This window comes from Nomascus leucogenys, chromosome 22a, assembly GCF_006542625.1.
Source record: "Nomascus leucogenys isolate Asia chromosome 22a, Asia_NLE_v1, whole genome shotgun sequence".
Taxonomy (NCBI): domain Eukaryota; kingdom Metazoa; phylum Chordata; class Mammalia; order Primates; family Hylobatidae; genus Nomascus; species Nomascus leucogenys.
Genome location: NC_044402.1, coordinates 52,153,875 through 52,171,120, shown reverse-complemented (window position 1 = coordinate 52,171,120; position 17,246 = coordinate 52,153,875). Strand labels below are relative to the sequence as shown.

Genomic DNA, 17,246 nt, shown 5'->3' with positions numbered 1-17,246 from the left:
AGGTGAAGGGACAGATGAGGAGATCAGAACAGCCTTAGAACTCAAGGGCCAACTGGGTGAAGCCTCGGGTATCTAGGGGAGCATTGGGGGGAGAGTAGAGCCGGCTAGCGTACAGGGGGCGAGAGCAGGCTATTGAGAGATGGAGGTGAGGGTGAGGACCAGAATAATTCCTTCAGAAAAAAGTAGATTAGGTTGTAAAAAGGGACGGAAGTAGGGAACCCAGATTCGGGTAAAAAGTAGATTAATGAGGGTGGGAGGGTGGGAGGAAGATCTTAAAGTGCCCACTATGTGTTAGGACTCGAGAAAGAGGAGGCGGGCGGCAGGCATGGAAGCTGAGGGGATAGTAGAGAGAAGCTGAGAGAACAGCCGCAGGAAAGATTTGAATGAGATGTCAGGACGCTGGCTTTTCTGCCTGGGGATCTAGGCTGCCTGGATTCCCAAGGTCTTGGGGAGGGTCTAGCCCTGAATGTGGCCACATTCAACTGGGGCTAGGCCTTGGGCCAGCACTTTAACAGGGAAGGACCCAAGAGGCATGGCCTGGTGGTGTCTGGATGGGCTTCCCTCAGGCCTTGCTGAGCCATGGAGAGAACTCTGGAGATGGCGCTCAAGACCCCTGCACTGTGTACCTCCTTTCTCACCTCTGGCCAGGAGCAGCAGGGACCATAGAAACTTAAGGATGAGGGTAAAGGCACTGCCCAGAATCCTGAAAGTATGAGTAAAGCCTCAGAGCCCCTCTCAGTCTGTCTCTTTCAGTAAATCCTCTCCACTTGATAGTTGCTTGGGTTCCATGAGGAACCAGGTTGAGACAAGCAAGTGAATTTGGGGTATCTCCTACTTCTTTGGGGAAGTAGGAAAAGAGCTGAGCATCGGGTGGACCTGGCTGTAATTAAAGGATTATGACTTTGTTATTGTAGGGGCTTTCTCTTTGGAAGGTGGCCTGAAAATTGAATTGGAGTGTCTTTGTTTCTCCTATTGTCCAGGGGAACATAGATGGCTGGAGACAGAATCTGTGAGCCTTCAAATAATGTGGAGATGTTTCCACCTTCAGGTCAGTGGGACCAGACAAGGGGAATGGTGGTTGTCTCTGCCTGGGAAACTGACCATCTTTGTTTTTATAATTCTTCAGGTTCCACTGGGCTGATTCCCCCCTCCCACTTTCAAGCTCGGCCCCTTTCAACTCTGCCAAGAATAGCTCCCACCTGGCTCTCAGACATTCCCCTGGTCCAACCCCCAGGCCATCAAGATGTCTCAGAGAGGCGGCCAGACACCCAGAGACCTCGAGTGACCATGTGGGAGCGGGATGTTTCCGGTGACAGGCAGGAGCCAGGACGGAGAGGCAGGTAGGGATCCATCCACGCCGTTTTCTCAGGCTTGCTTGCTAGTGACCCTTCCTTACTGGAATAAACTCGTTACCCTATTTTGGCCCTAGTTTCCAGAACGTACTCATTTTTATGTAAGCAATTATTAGTTCCTACAGTGCATAAATAATTAAGCAGTGTGCTAGGTGCTAGGGATGAGGATAACAATAGTGAATAAGACAAATCCTGACTTAAATTTGTAATTAATAAGGAATCTAAAATCCTAAGAGGGGAGATAGATTGGCCACCAGCTGATGGTAAAGCATAATAGTATGAGGCAAGATGAAAAAGTGCAAACTAGAAGTAGAGACCCAGCACTGTGGCAGTGTGGGTTCATTCTGATAGAAGAAAGCCTTTACAGAGGACATGCTGTGGGAGCTGGCCGTGCTGTCATATTGTCTGTAAACATTCTTATTCTTGTTGTTTCATGTGTCTTTTCCCAGATGTACTGGGATATCATTCTGCCATTTTGCTGCAGAGTAGGATTACATTAGAAGCAGCAGCATGATGAAGAAGGAATACTAGACTGGGTGTCAGGAGACAAGAGACTCTATTTCTAGTTTGGTTACCAGCTAGAGGACATTTGGCAAGTCACTTAATTTCCCTAGCCTACAGATCCCTGCTACTAAAAAAAAAAGGAAAGAGCCAGATATGGTGGCTAACACCTATAATCCTAGCACATTGGGAGCGGAGGCAGGAGGATCACCTGAGCCCAGGAGTTCAAGACCAGTCTGGGCAACAAAGCGAGACTCCATCTCCACAGAAAATAATTAGCTGGCTGTGGTGGCATGCATTTGTAGTCCCAGCTACTCAGGAGGCTAAGGTGGTAGGACCGCTTGAGCTCAGGAGTTAAAGGCTGCAGTGACCTATGATCCAGTCACTGCATTGAGGCCTGGGTGACACAGTGATACCCTGTCTCTAAAAACAGCAACAACAACAATCTCTTGTAGTCCTGGGTCTCAGAGAGCTGCCTCAGGAGCCATGTTCCAAGCTGGATTAAACTTCATGTGACATTGGTAGACGATTTCTCCAAAGGCTAGCACTATGTTATTTATGTACTGTTCTCTCAGACTCCTCATAAAGTATACCTAACACTCAATAAATGTCTTTTTTTTTTTTTTTTGAGATGGAGTCTCACTCTGTCGCCTAGGCTGGAGTGCAGTGGCAAGATCTTGGCTCACTGCAAGCTCCACCTCCTGGGTTGATGCCATTCTCCTGCCTTGGCCTCCCAAGTAGCTGGGACTACAGGCGCCTGCCACCACGCCTGGCTAGTTTTTTATAGTTTTAGTAGATACGGGGTTTCACCGTGTTAACCAGGATGGTCTCGATCTCCTGACCTCATGATCCACCCACCTCGGCCTCCCAAAGTGCTAGGATTACAGGAGTGAGCCACCACGCCCGGCCAATAAATGCCTTTTAACTAACACCTGGCTTCACCATATGGATACTGGAAGCTCATGACCTCTCTATGCCCATTCCTCCCTCAAACTTCTTGCCCTTAAATCAGAATTGAGAAGTCTCTGTGTGTTCTTCCAACCTTTCCACTTAAAATGTGTGGCCTAAAAAAAAAAAAAAAAAAAGACAAAAAAACCGCCAAAAAACAAAAAGAATCTGTGGCCTAATGATATACACATTTGATGTTGAATCTGCCTTTATGTAGCTCTCTCTAGGGAGATCATGTTCCATGATCTCAGCCAGACTTTAGGTCCTGTGGGTCCAGGCCCTGGACTCAACATGCTCAATAGGGCTTTGATGAATGATGATGATGTCAATGCAGACATCCCCATACCCCAGCTTCAGCACCCCCTTCACCTCCCCACACGGAAGCAGAGGGGTCCTCTTTTCCTTCTCCTGGCTATGTTTATGCCCTCAACTATCCTTCCAGCACTGGAGACAAGTCTCACCTGCACTAACCTGTCTTTGAAGGTCCTGGGAGCTGGAGGGGTCACAGGCCCTGAGCCAGCAGGCTGAGGTGATCGCTCGGCAGCTGCAAGAGCTGCGGCGGCTGGAGGAGGAGGTCCGGCTCCTGCGGGAGACCTCGCTGCAGCAGAAGATGAGGCTAGAGGCCCAGGCCATGGAGCTAGAGGCTCTGGCACGGGCAGAGAAGGCCGGCCGAGCTGAGGCTGAGGGCCTGCGTGCTGCTTTGGCTGGGGCTGAGGTTGTCCGGAAGAACTTGGAAGACGGGAGCCAGCGGGAGCTGGAAGAGGTTCAGAGGCTGCACCAAGAGCAGGTGAATGCAGGGTTGGAAAGGATTCAAATTCATAATGGAGAGCTGGGCAGTAGCTTCCAAGCAAAGAACAGGTATTGCAGAAAAGACCCTCCATGGGTAGTGAGTGGTGGAGTGATGAGACCTTTGGTGAAAAGAAACACACATGGCCTAGAAAGATGGAGAATTTGGGTACTTTGATCTTAATTCAGGTTGCACTTTTCCCCCAAGCCTCAAGTGGCCTCCCTGCTTCCCTTTCTAGTAGGAAGTAGTTTGCCTCCCTACTTTACTCCAGGTACCAACTCATCAGGGGTATTGTGGAGGGCAGTGAGGAAGGTGGGTATAAGGGGGCTATGGTGGACTGGGAGAGAGAGATTATTCAGTCCGCAAACTCAGTGCTTACTCTTTGCCATCTCTGAGACTCAGTGACCAAATTAGCCTAAGTCCTGCCTTCGTGGATGGAACCGACAGCCTCATGGGGGATATACAAATCCATATTTAATTTAATCATAATTAATTGCAATCAGGAGGAATGCCTTGAAGGAGAAGGACTAGAGAGCACTAACAGTCTGGGGTTCAGGGAAGGCCACTGTAACCAATTGACATGTCAAGGAAAGAAACCATAGGGCTGGGCGCAGTAGCTCACGCCTGTAATCCCAGCATTTTGGGAGGCCGAAGCAGGCAGACCAGCGGCCACATGCGAAATCTTACTAAAAAAAAAAACCAGGTGGGGTGCGCACCGTATCCACTACTGGAGGCAGGAGAATCACTTGAACCTGGGAGGTGGAGGTTGCAGTGAGCCGAGATCATGCCATTGCACTCCAGCCTGGGTGACAGAGCAAGACTCCGTCTCGAAAAATAAAATAACATAAAAAAGGAACTGGGAGAAAACAAGGGAGAATTCCTTTATTTTTCTTTTTATTTTTTTTATTTTTTTTGAGACGGAGTCTCGCTCTGTAGCCCAGGCTGGAGTGCAGTGTCGCAATCTCGGCTCACTGCAAGCTCCACCTCCCGGGTTCACGCCATTCTCCTGCCTCAGCCTCTCCGAGTAGCTGGGACTACAGGCGCCTGCCACCACGCCCCGGCTATTTTTTTTTTTTTTGTATTTTTAGTAGAGACGGGGTTTCACCGTGGTCTCGATCTCCTGACCTTGTGATCCGCCCACCTCGGCCTCCCAAAGTGCTGGGATTACAAGCGTGAGCCACCGCGCCCAGCCGGAGAATTCCTTTATAACCTTGAAGTAGGCAAGTCTTTTCTACCTGTGAGTCAAAATCCAAAATCTAGAAGCCGTAAAGGAAAAGATTGATCCATTGACTTTATAACATGAACATTAGCAACGGCAAAAAAAAAAAAAAAGGCTATATTTATAGCTCAGATGACAAGAAAAGGGTAATATCCCTAATATAAAATGTGTGCCTAGAATTGGTAAGGGAAAGACCAGCAATCCAATCAGAAAGGGGACAAAGGAGATTCATGAAAGAAACTTAGAAACGAGAAGCTAGGCCGGGCACAGTGGCTCACGCCTGTAATCCCAGCACTTTGGGAGGCCGAGGTGGGCAGATCACTTGAGGCCAGGAGTTCAAGACCAGCCTGGCCAACATGAAGAAAACCAGTCTTTACAAAAGGTACAAAAATTAGCCGGGTATGGTGGTGGGCGCCTATAATCCTCCAGCTTCTTGGGAGGCTGAGGCAGGAGAATTGCTTGAACCTGGGAGACAGAGGTTGCAGTGAGCTGAGATCACACTCCAGCCTGGGCAGCAGAGCGAGACTGAAAAAACAGCAAGCTGCCATTTGTGCTGAATAGGAGTTGGCCAGTGAAGAGGCGTGTGAGGTCCAATGGTAGCTGGAAGACGCTTGGTGGGACAACAGGTGAAGGCAGGGACGGGAGGAGGCCAGAAGGCTGGAGCACAGAGATGAGGGTCGCTGAATGTGCTGCAGAGCACAGGACCCAGGGCACAAGGCCTTGGCCACTTCAGAGCTTGCTACTTTCCATTAAGATCAATGAGCAGGCTGGGCGCGGTGGCTCATACCTGTAATCCTAGCACTTTGTGTGTGTGTGGGTTTTTTTTTTGTTGTTTTTTTTTTTTTTTTTTTTTTTTGAGACGGAGTCTCGCCCTATCTCCCAGGCTGGAGTGCAGTGGCGCGATCTTGGCTCACTGCAAGCTCCGCCTCCCGGGATCACACCATTCTCCTGCCTCAGCCTTCTGAGTAGCTGGGACTACAGGCGCCCGCCACCACGCCCGGCTAATTTTTTGTATTTTTAGTATAGATGGGGGTTCACCGTGTTAGCCAGGATGGTCTCGATCTCCTGACCTCATGATCCGCCCGCCTCGGCCTCCCAAAGTGCTGGGATTACAAGCATGAGCCACCACGCCCAGCCAATCCTAGCACTTCGGGAGGCCAAGGTGGAAGGATCACTTGAGCCCAGGAGTTTGAGACCAGCCTGGGCAACAAAGCGAGACCCCCATTTCTATTTTATTAAAGAAATTTGGGCTGGGCATGATTGCTCACATGTGTAATCCCAGCACTTTGGGAAGCTGAGGCGGGTGGATCACTTGAGGTCAGGAGTTCGAGACCAGCCTGGCCAACATGGTGAAACCTCATCTCTACTAAAAATACAAAAATTAGCTGGGCATGGTGGCTCATGCCTCTAATCTCACCTACTCGGGAGGGTGAGGCAGGAGAATTGTTTGAACCTGGGAGGCAGCGTTTGCAGTGAGCTGAGATTGTGCCATTGCACTCCAGTCTGTGCAACAAAGTGAAACTCCATCTCCAAAAAAAAACAAAAAGAAAAAAATTGTTTTTTCAAGTAATAAGCAACTGTTGAAAGTTTTTAAGCAGGGAAATGACATGATTAGATTTGTATTTTATGTCTAAAAAGTTTTGTCATTTATGTCCCCCAAATTAACTTTATTGTTGTATGGAGACAGGGCTAGAGGAGGCAGACCAGGAAGCAGGGTGGCCACTTTGCCCTCCTTTCCAGTCCATCCCATGACTCTTGGTGGCTCTGACACCCCTGCAACCCTTTGAGGTGCCATGAGCAAAAGACACAAAATTCCTCCTTTCCTGGAGCTTTCCTTCCAGTGTGGTCCGACAGATAGTAACACATACACATAAGCAAGATATGGTCAGTGCTAAGTGCTCAGGAGGACGTGAACAGCTGACGGGGCAGAGTAGGGTTGGGGGGGAGGTTATCAGAGGGCCCAGCGAAGCCACCCTGAGGAGGGGCTATCGCCTGGGGTCTGTGGAGCAAGGAGGGGCCACTGTCTGGTTCTCAGCAGACTCCCTGTGGCTGGAGCTCAGGAGGCAGGCAGAAGCTGGGTCCCCTGGCCTGCAGGTGTGGAGAGATGCCTGGGTTTTGTTGTGAATGCTGTGAGAAGCCACCGAGGGTTTGTAAAGACTAGTTAGGAGATGGTCGCTGTTGCCCAGGCAAAAGATGAGGGTAGCTTACAGGCAAAAGATGAGGGTTGGTGGCAGTGGAGACAGAGACAGAAAGAGGTGAAGATATGTTTTGGGGGAGATCGGACAAGAACTCCTGATGGGTTGTGGGGCAGCTGCAGAAAGTGAGTTGCCAGCTCTCCATTTGCTGTGCGCAGTTGGGTGATTGGTTGGGTCATTCTCTAAGGTCACAGAAAGTGGGAGTGAAGGGAACAAGGAAGACCTCCATGTGGGGTCGAGCCTCTGCTGAGCCCCCTCTTCTTTCCGCAGCTGTCCTCTTTGACCCAGGCTCACGAGGAGGCTCTTTCCAGTTTGACCAGCAAGGCCGAGGGCTTGGAGAAGTCTCTGAGTAGTCTGGAAGCCAGGAGAGCAGGGGAAGCCAAGGAGCTGGCTGAGGCTCAGACGGAGGCTGAGCTGCTTCGGAAGCAGCTGAGGTAGGTGGGCAAACGCCGACGGAGGCCCAGCAGTTGGTGGTGTGGTGGGTCTGCAGGGCGCCCCACTGATGGCTGTCCCATTCCCACCCCAACCCTAGCAAGACCCAGGAAGACTTGGAGGCTCAGGTGACCCTGGTTGAGAATCTAAGAAAATACGTTGGGGCACAAGTCCCTTCTGAGGTCCACAGCCAGATATGGGAACTGGAGCGACAGAAGCTTCTGGAAACCACGCAGGTGAGGGTGCAGGAATGTATCTGTGTGGGGACTTGGGGATCAGGTTGGGAGGCAAGCACGGCCCTTGGAGGAGCGTGTAGAGCACAGCCTCCGGGAGAGAAGGTGGTACCCGAGGCGGCATGGAGGCCCTACAGAGGGGCTGATTCTCTCCGCCCGCAGCACTTGCAGGAGGACCGGGACAGCCTGCACGCCACCGCAGAGCTGCTGCAGGTGCGGGTGCAGAGCCTCACACACATCCTCGCCCTGCAGGAGGAGGAGCTGACTAGGAAGGTACAGCCCAACCCCCAGACCCCTCACCCTCAGCCACATCCTGCATCTCCTGCCCCCTGCCTCCCTCCCTGTGGGCAGGAGGGGTCGATGTGCTCCAGAACCTGCTTAGATCTCCTTCTTCCTGTGAACTCCTCTTGCTGTAGCTCATGTTGCCCAGGCACGACAGAGGAGAAACAAAGATGCCACCTCCTTCCTGTCCTCCCCCAGGAGCCCACACTTTTCTCCCACTCCTTCTTCCTCAGGTTCAACCTTCAGATTCCCTGGAGCCTGAGTTTACCAGGAAGTGCCAGTCCCTGCTGAACCGCTGGCGGGAGAAGGTGTTTGCCCTCATGGTGCAGCTAAAGGCCCAGGAGCTGGAACACAGTGACTCTGTTAAGCAGCTGAAGGGACAGGTCACTGCACTCTCTTTTCTCCTGGTATTCCCTCCCAGCACCTTACTCCTTCCATAAAGGTGGCATCCATTCAACCAATGTTTATTGAGTGGTTGCCACATGCTGGGCACACAGCCCTGGACAAAACTGAAATGTGGAGCTTGCATTCTAGAGCAGAGACTCAGAACATGCAAGTAAACAGATAATGTTGAGTAATTATATGTGCTATATAGAAAGATTGAAGCCGGGTGCAGTGGCTCACACCTATAATGCGATCACTTTGGTCTCGAACTCCTGACCTCAGATGATTCGCCTGCCTCAGCCTCCCAAAGTGATGGGATTTACAGGTGTGAGCCACCGTGCCCAGCCAAGTAATGCGAACAGTTTGGGAGACCGAGGCAGGTGGATCACTGGAGGTCAGGAGTTCAAGACCAGCCTGGGCAACATGTGAAATCCTGTCTCTACTAAAAATACAAAAAATTAGCCAGGCATGGTGGCTCATTCCTGTAGTCCCAGCTACTCTGGAGGATGAGGTGGGAGGATCACCTGAGGCTGGGAGGTCAAGGCCACAGTGAGCTGTGATCCCATCACTGCACTCTAGCCTGGGTAACAAAGCGAGATCCTTTCTCAAAAAAAAAGAAAGTAGTAAGAAAAATTCAAAAGATAATGTGACGGAGAGACTGGGGTGAGTCAGCCTCAGGTAGGATGGTCAGAGACAGCCTCTCTGAGGAGGTGACAGCATCTGAGGAGAGTGGCATGGTCAGTTGGTGGGTCTTGTGGGGTGGGTCAAGGGCTATTCCCATCTTCCAGTGGGCACATGGAATGCGGAACATGGAACACTGGCCTCAGATTCCATTCTCAGAACCTAAGCTTCTGTCACCCTGCATGGCATTCCTTCTTTTTCTTTTCTTTTCTTTTTTTTTTTTTTGAGAAGGAGTCTTGTTCTTGTCGCCCAGGCTGGAGTGCAGTGGCCTGATCTCAGCTCATTGCAACCTCCACCTCTCAGGTTCAAGCGATTCTCCTGCCTCAGCCTCCCAAGTAGCTGGGATTACAGGCACATGCCACCACGCTCAGCTAATTTTTGTATTTTTAGTAGAGACAGGGTTTCACCATGTTGGCCAGGCTGATCTTGAACGCCTGACCTCAAGTGATCCATCTGCCTCGGCCTCCCAAAGTGCTGGGATTATAGGCGTGAGCCACCACGCCGCGCCGCGCACCCCCCTCCCCAGCCCCTGCATGGCATTCTTGCAGAGATCTCTGCACCTGCCACTTTGCTTCCAGTGCCCCCCTCAGCTTTTAGCTCTAGAGGGCGCTGCCCAGCTCCCTCTCCTCCCCCAGGTGGCCTCACTCCAGGAACAAGTGACATCCCAGAGCCAGGAGCAGGCCATCCTGCAGCAATCCCTGCAGGACAAAGCCGCAGAGGTGGAGGTGGAGCGGATGGGTGCCAAGGTTGGTGTCAGCCTACTAGAGACTCGGGGAGGGCAAGGGAGCCCCTGTTGCAGGGCTGCAGCCAGGACTTAGGGAGGGACCCTGTCCTTTGCTGCATCCTCCCCAGGGCCTGCAGTTGGAGCTGAGCCGTGCTCAGGAGGCCAGGCATCGGTGGCAGCAGCAGACAGCCTCAGCCGAGGAGCAGTTGAGGCTTGTGGTCAATGCTGTCAGCAGGTATCAGGGATGGAGGGGTGGGTGGAGTAGTGTTTCTGCCACCTCATGTTCCTGGGTACCTTATTGCTGAGGAGCCTCAGGCAAGAGGGGCTGGGAAGCTGGCCACTGGAGGCTACAGGGCTGGGCAGATTTAGCTCTATCAATGTTCCTGCATTCGTTTCTTTTCATGGGGAAGCCCCGTCTGCATTCACACCTGATTGCTTGTTATGAATTTCCCATTGCATGTTTGGCTGGAGGTGAGGCCTTGTTCCTCCTGCAGTTTGGTCTAGTAATGGCTTGAGCTAAATAGAGCACCCGGGAGGATCTTCACTTGCAGTATTGTTCAAGGATGGAGAGTGTAGACACTGCATCTTCCTTTTTTTCTCTAAAATTTTGCGGGCATTCCCTGTTTCACTGGAGAAAAATTTAGTCTATTTATTTATTTATTTTGAGACAGAGTCTTGCTCTGTCACCCAGGCTGGAGTGCAATGGCGCAATCTTGGCTCACTGCAACCTCGCCTCCCTGGTTCAAGTGATTCTCTTGCCTCAGCCTCCCGAGTAGCTGGATTACAGACACCCTCCACCAGTTTCCTCCACCATGCCCGGCTAATTTTTGCATTTTTAGTAGAGATGGAGTTTCACCATGTTGGCCAGGCTGGTCTTGAACTCCTGACCTCAGGAGATCCACCCACCTCAGCCTCCCAAAGTGCTGGAATTACAGGTGTGAGCCACTGCACCTGGCCTAGTCTATTTATTTAAAGCTATATACTTACTTGCTTACTATATACTTAACTTGCCTACTATTCCATCTAAAATGTAAGCCAGTTAGTTTCCTTCTAAATCAATTGCCAGCCTTTGTCTCTCATACCAACTTCCTAGTTGTTTCATTACCAACAATTGTTGTATGACCTTCGGAAAAACCTCTAAGAAAACAGCAAAGTTTCTTTGTGCTGGTGATGACTTCCCCTCAGCCTTGGTCATTGAGGTACCCAAGGCAGGTAGTTCTTTTTTTTTTTTTTTTTTGAGGCAGAGTCTCGCACTGTCGTCTAGGCTGGAGTGCAGTGGCACGATCTCAGCTCACTGCAACCTCTGCCTCCCGGGTTCGCACGATTCTTCTGCCTCAGCCTCCTGAGTAGCTGGGATTACAGGCGCACACCACCACACGCAGCTAATTTTTTGTACTTTTAGTAGAGATGGGGTTTCATTATGTTGGCCAGGCTGGTCTCAAACTTCTGACCTCGTGATCTGCCCACCTCGGCCTCCCAAAGTGCTGGGATTACAGGCTTGAGCCACTGTGCCTGGCCGGCAGGTAGTTCTTAGCACAGTGCCTGGCTTGTAAATGTTTATTGTTATTGTGAGGCTCTTCTTGATGGGTTAATTTAGATAAAGATAATTTTTGGTTTAGCGAAATTAAGATGCAGGATGAGTCCTTGCCCACCACTTCCTTCTCTTGGATTTGTACCTTAGGGATTAATTCAGCTTTAAAAATTATGAAAAATTTCAAACTTGCATGGAATTAAACTAGTTATAATGACCTACCACCCAGGTTCAATCCATTGTGGGTGACCCCTACCTCCAGGAGAACAGAAAGATGTGCTGTGGACCCGGTTTGACTTTGGTACCAGGCGATCACAGAAATGATCTGTGTAATGATGCATTTGCTGAAAGTCTTCCAGGCTTAAAGCAGTCCAAACTCGGATTGTTGCTGGGTTTATTAGATTGTCTCTAGGTAATTGGAGACTTTAATAAGAGCTGCGGTAGGTGTTGGAAGCATCTACTCAAACAATTTCCAGATCAAAGTGAACTTTGCTGTGCTGCTGGGGATTCAGCTGCAAGCCTTCATCATCATGTGTTTTTCTGTGGGTGTGCAGACCTGGACTCTCCTGAGGAAACCCCAGTCCGGCCCCAGACACTCCTTGGCCTCCTCCTGGGGCCTGTTTAAGCTGCTCAGTTTTCATGAGCCAGGTTGGTCCTACTTTTGGCACAGCCAGCTGGTAAAGCATGTGGACCTGCCCGTCATTGGTGCTAGATCAACATTCTTGGGCTTGGAAAGGATAACTTTGTTTTGTTTTGTTTTGTTTGAGATGGAGTCTCGGCTCTGTCACCCAGGCTTGAGGGCAGGGGTGTGATCTTGGCTCACTGCAACCTCCACCTCCTAGGTTCAAGAGATTCTTGTGCCTCAGCCTCCGGAGTAACTGGGATTACAGGCATGAGCCACTATGCCCAGCTAATTTTTGTGTTTTTAGTAGAGACAGAGTTTCACCATGTTGGCCAGGCTAGTCTCCAATTCCTGACTTCAGGTGATCCGCCCTCCTCGGCCTCCCAAAGTGCTGGGATTACAGGCAGGAGCCACTGCCCCTGGCCAGAGAGGATAACTTTACTCTTTGATACACAATAGTGAGCGAAACACAGGTTGTGAGAAATAAGCTTAACAGGTTGCTTAAAAAGATAGTCATTTAATGCGTTCTTCGGGCAAGGGTCCTTTAGATAATTGACGGAAGCTGTGCGTTCTGTACTTGTATAACAGGACAGGATTAGAGGGAGTTGTGTATACAAGGCACAGCAAGTCCTTTGAGAATGAGGGGAGGCATGGAGGATCAGTGACCTGTGCCCTCTTCAGCTCTCAGATCTGGCTCGAGAGCACCATGGCGAAGGTGGAAGAGGCTGCCGCCCGGCTTCCCAGCCTCAACAACCGACTCAGCTATGCTGTCCGCAAGGTCCACACCATTCGGGGTGCGTAGGACAACTGCGAGCCACGTCCTGCCCCCACCCCACCAGCTCGGACTTTCTTCTTCCTGACCCAGCTCTCTCTGATCCGACATCCATTCACCTTCCTCCTTTCACCAGTCCTTGCATCTTTTTCCCTTACTCCCTGTCCCCACTTTCTTCCATGCAAACTTCATCTCTTTTTCTCCCTGCCTTTTCCCTCCCAGGCCTGATTGCTCGAAAGCTTGCGCTTGCTCAGCTGCGCCAGGAGAGGTGAAGTTTGGGCACTTTGAGGTGGATGGGGCTTTAGGGTGGGGTGGATGGGGCTTTAGGGCATTGGCTGCTGGGACCCCCAAAACCATGAGGACTGAGGCGGGATGGGGGCTTTGGGGTCAGGCAGCTGGGTGATTTCTCCTGACTCTGTTTCTCTTCCCCATCCCAGCTGTCCCCTACCACCACCAGTCACAGATGTGAGCCTTGAGTTGCAGCAGCTGCGGGAAGAACGGAACCGCCTGGATGCAGAACTGCAGCTGAGTGCCCGCCTCATCCAGCAGGAGGTGGGCCGGGCTCGGGAGCAAGGTACACCTGGTTGCCAGGGGGTGGAGAGGATGAGGAAAAACCCAGTGTCTAGGGTGCTGGGAGAGGCCTGACCCAGTACCCCCTCCTTTTAGGGGAGGCAGAGCGGCAGCAGCTGAGCAAGGTGGCCCAGCAGCTGGAGCAGGAGCTGCAGCAGACCCAGGAGTCCCTGGCTAGCTTGGGGCTGCAGCTGGAGGTAGCACGCCAGGGCCAGCAGGAGAGCACAGAGGAGGCTGCCAGTCTGCGGCAGGAGCTGACCCAGCAGCAGGAACTCTACGGGCAAGGTGTCGAGAGGGAAAGGGGTGTTCCCTTGGAGGGGGGGGTGGGAACTGGGAATCAAAGCTCCTGCTGATATGCCCTGTCTGCACTTTCACCCCAGCCCTGCAAGAGAAGGTGGCTGAAGTGGAAACTCGGCTGCGGGAGCAACTCTCAGACACAGAGAGGAGGCTGAACGAGGCTCGGAGGGAGCATGCCAAGGCTGGTGAGCCTTGCCAGGGTGGATAGGGCCTTCCAGGAAGAAGGAAATGTTAAGACATAAGGTTATTATCTTCCCCTCAAAGTGTGTTCAAAGCTTTATTACAAGAAGTAATGAAGGTATCCAGGAATAGCACAGATGAATTATCACATCGTGAACACACCCATATAGCCAGCACCAGATTAAGAAACAGCATATGGCCGGTCGCCGTGGCTCATGCCTGTAATCCCAGCACTTTGGGAGGCTAAGGGGGGTGTATCACCTGAGGTCAGGAGTTTGAGGCCAGCCTGGACAACATGGCAAAACCCTGTCTCTACTAAAAATACAAAAATAAGCCGGGTGTGGTGGCGGGCACCTATAATCCCAGCTACTTGGGAGACTGAGGCAGGAGAATGGCTTGAACCCAGGTGGTGGAGGTTGCAGTGAGCTGAGATCACACCACTGCACTCCAGCCTGGAGAGCAAAACTCAGTCTCAAAACAAACAAACAAAAAGAAACAGCATATGACCAGCTCAGGACCCTCCTGTACCCCTTCCAGTCATACCCCTTCACAGAGGCCACCACCTTCCAGATATCTAACACCAGCAATTACCCCCTAGCAAAAATTTCACACACCTGAACAAGTTAAAAGAATTGTGGCCAGCACGGTGGCTTACACATGTAATCCCAGCACTTTGGGAGACCAAGGCAGGAGGATTGCTTGAGCCCAGGAGTTCAAGATCAGCCCGGGCAACATAGACTCCCATCTCTTAAAAAAAAATACAAAAATTAGCTAGGCCTGGTGGTGGGCACCTGTAGCCCAAGCTTACTTGTGAGGCTGATGTGGGAAGATCACATGAACCCGGGAGGTCGAGGCTGCAGTGAGCCAAGATTGTGCCACTGCACTACAGCCTGGGCAATAGAGAAAGACCGTGTGTCAAAAAAAGAATTGTGTAATGAATATATCTTCTCTAACTAAATATAGCAGTTAACATTTGCCACATTTCGTCTCTTATCTATATACACGCATATTTGTACATCTTTTGAATCACTTTAAGTTGTAATCATTTAATGTTTTGTTTTGTTTGTTGTTTTTTTTTGGAGACAGAGTCTTCCTCTGTCACCAGCTGGAGTGCAGTGGCATGATCTTGGCTCACTGTGACCTCTGCCTCACGGGTTCAAGCCATTCTCCTGGCTCAGCCTCCCAAGTAGCTGGGATTACAGGCGCCCACCACCATGCCCAGCTAATTTTTTGTATTTTTAGTAGAGACGGGATTTCACCATGTTGGCCAGGATGGTCTCCAGCTCCTGACCTTGTGATCCGCCCACCTTGGCCTCCCAAAGTGCTGGGATTACAGGCGTGAGCCACCGCGCCTAAGTAAGTTGTAAACATAAGTTGTTCAGCTGCATCTCCCAAAGCCAGTAAATTATCCTATATAGCTGCAATCATCACACTTTAAGACAATGAACACTAATTGCACAAAATCTAACCCAGTTCATATTCAGATTTCCCCTGAGGAACTCCAGGATGGTTCAGGGATGAGGAAGATACTTAGGTTCAGATTCCCAGGTTCCTAGAGCATCAGCCCCCCCGCCAACTGTACAGAAGAGACAGATCCACAGAGCAGAACAGCCTCCCCAAGCCACAGAGTTGGTGACCCAGCGTTTGTTCCTGTCTTCATGGTGCCTGGCTGCCTCTGGCCTGACTCACACCTGCCTCCTCTGCCTTGGCCTCTCTGTAGTGGTCTCCTTGCGCCAGATTCAGCGCAGAGCCGCCCAGGAAAAGGAGCGGAGCCAGGAACTCAGACGTCTGCAGGAGGAGGCCCGGAAGGAGGAGGGGCAGCGACTGGCCTGGCGCTTGCAGGAGCTAGAGAGGGATAAGAACCTCATGCTGGTAGGAGACAGGAGGGCAGACAGGCAGACGCTAGGGCCCGTCCTGGGCTGGTTCCTGGGCTAGAGGTGTGGAAAGAGGATGGTGAGGGAGGCTCTACCCGGGCTAGGTTTAACCCTCTCCTTCCCAGGCCACCTTGCAGCAAGAGGGTCTCCTCTCCCGTTACAAGCAGCAGCGACTGTTTACAGTTCTTCCTTCCCTACTGGATAAGAAGAAATCTGTGGTGTCCAGCCCCAGGCCTCCAGAGTGTTCAGCATCCGCACCTGTAGCAGCAGCAGTGCCCACCAGGGAGTCCATAAAAGGTCTTGGACCAAGCACAGAGGGACAAGGGACAAATGGGTGCACTTCAGGAATCTCCTCTTCAGACTCTTGCATGTTGAGTGTTGTTCTCTGTGATCCTTCAAGGCCCTTAGCCTCTTTTAGCGATGCCCAGCTTGGACCAAAGAGCCTCCTCTCTCCCAGTCCTCATTTCCTGTGCCAGCCCTGTTTCCTCTGTAACCATGAGCACCTTCCCTTGTCTGGTGCTCATCTCCTGTTATCTTCCTTCCCAGGGTCCCTCTCTGTCCTGCTTGATGACCTGCAGGGCCTGAGTGAAGCCATTTCCAAAGAGGAAGCTGTTTGTCAAGGAGACAACCTTGACAGATGCTCCAGCTCCAATCCCCAGATGAGCAGTTAAGCAGCTGACAGCTGGAGGGAAAGCCAGCCTGGGGGCTGGGAGGATCCTGGAGAAGTGGGTGGGGACAGACCAGCCCTTCCCCATCCTGGGGTTGCCCTGGGGAATACCAGCTGAGTCTGAATTCTGCTCTAAATAAAGACGACTACTGTAGGAGCCATTGTTTGGAAATGTTGTTTCTGGGAATCTGTGGGATTTCTCCCTGCAGCTATCTCTCTTGGAGATGTGAGAAGTGGTCCCACCCATAGCTCTCTCTATGGGTGGCACCTTTTCAAATCCTTTTCCTAAGCAGCTTTGGAAATGTTTGGGAAGCTCCTGCTTTTCTTTATTCTCAATTTTTGTTTTAAAACTCTTCTTCTGGAAGATGAAACATTCACTCATTCAACAGGAATGTCAGAGCCAGGCACTGTATTAGCCTGGGGGCCGCCTGGGCCCTGAGAGCCTGCATCCTAGTGGGAGAGAGAGGGCAGACAGTACCTAAACAGATGAACAAGATCATTTCGAATAAGTGCTTGAAGAGAAAGTACAGTACAATGATGTGATAGAAACTGACTCTGGGGAGAGGCCTCTGAGCAGGGGACCTTGTGCTGAGGCCTGCCTGAAGTGGGCTCCTGTGGAGGCCAGGAGGGCTCTGTAGAGAATGGTCAAGGATGCTGCTGCGAGGCCGAGATGTGGCCAAGTTTGGATTTTACTGAAAGTCAATAGAAAGCCATTGGAGTACTTCTTTAAGAACGGGGAAGAAGGCCAGGTGTGGTGGCTCATGCCTGTAATCCTAACGCTTTGGGAGGCTGAGGCAGGCGGATCACCTGAGCTCAGGAGTTTGAGACCAGCCTGGGCAACGTGGTGAAACTTCATCTCTACTAAAATACAAAAAATTAGCTGGGCGTGGCGGTGTGCGCCTGTAGTCCCAGCTACTCAGGAGGCTGACACAGGAGAATTGCTTGAACATGGGAGGCGGAGGTTGCAGTGAGCCGGGATCATGCCACTGCACTCC

The 17,246-nt window shown here is 51.3% G+C and overlaps 1 protein-coding gene across 1 annotated transcript; it reads left to right on the top strand.

Annotated features, from left to right (window-relative positions):
• The first annotated feature begins 277 nt into the window (after positions 1–277).
• On the top strand, positions 278–16,408 carry CCHCR1 (coiled-coil alpha-helical rod protein 1). Its single transcript, XM_004087070.3, is given in 19 exon segments — positions 278–682; positions 981–1,010; positions 1,012–1,048; positions 1,235–1,340; positions 3,285–3,588; positions 7,273–7,436; positions 7,535–7,670; positions 7,830–7,940; positions 8,183–8,332; positions 9,650–9,760; positions 9,867–9,973; positions 12,573–12,685; positions 12,886–12,931; positions 13,101–13,237; positions 13,330–13,518; positions 13,614–13,715; positions 15,431–15,582; positions 15,710–15,881; positions 16,131–16,408. Coding segments are annotated over 19 exon segments (2,508 nt in total). The 5' UTR covers positions 278–466; the 3' UTR covers positions 16,256–16,408.
• Positions 16,409–17,246: the final 838 nt, after the last annotated feature.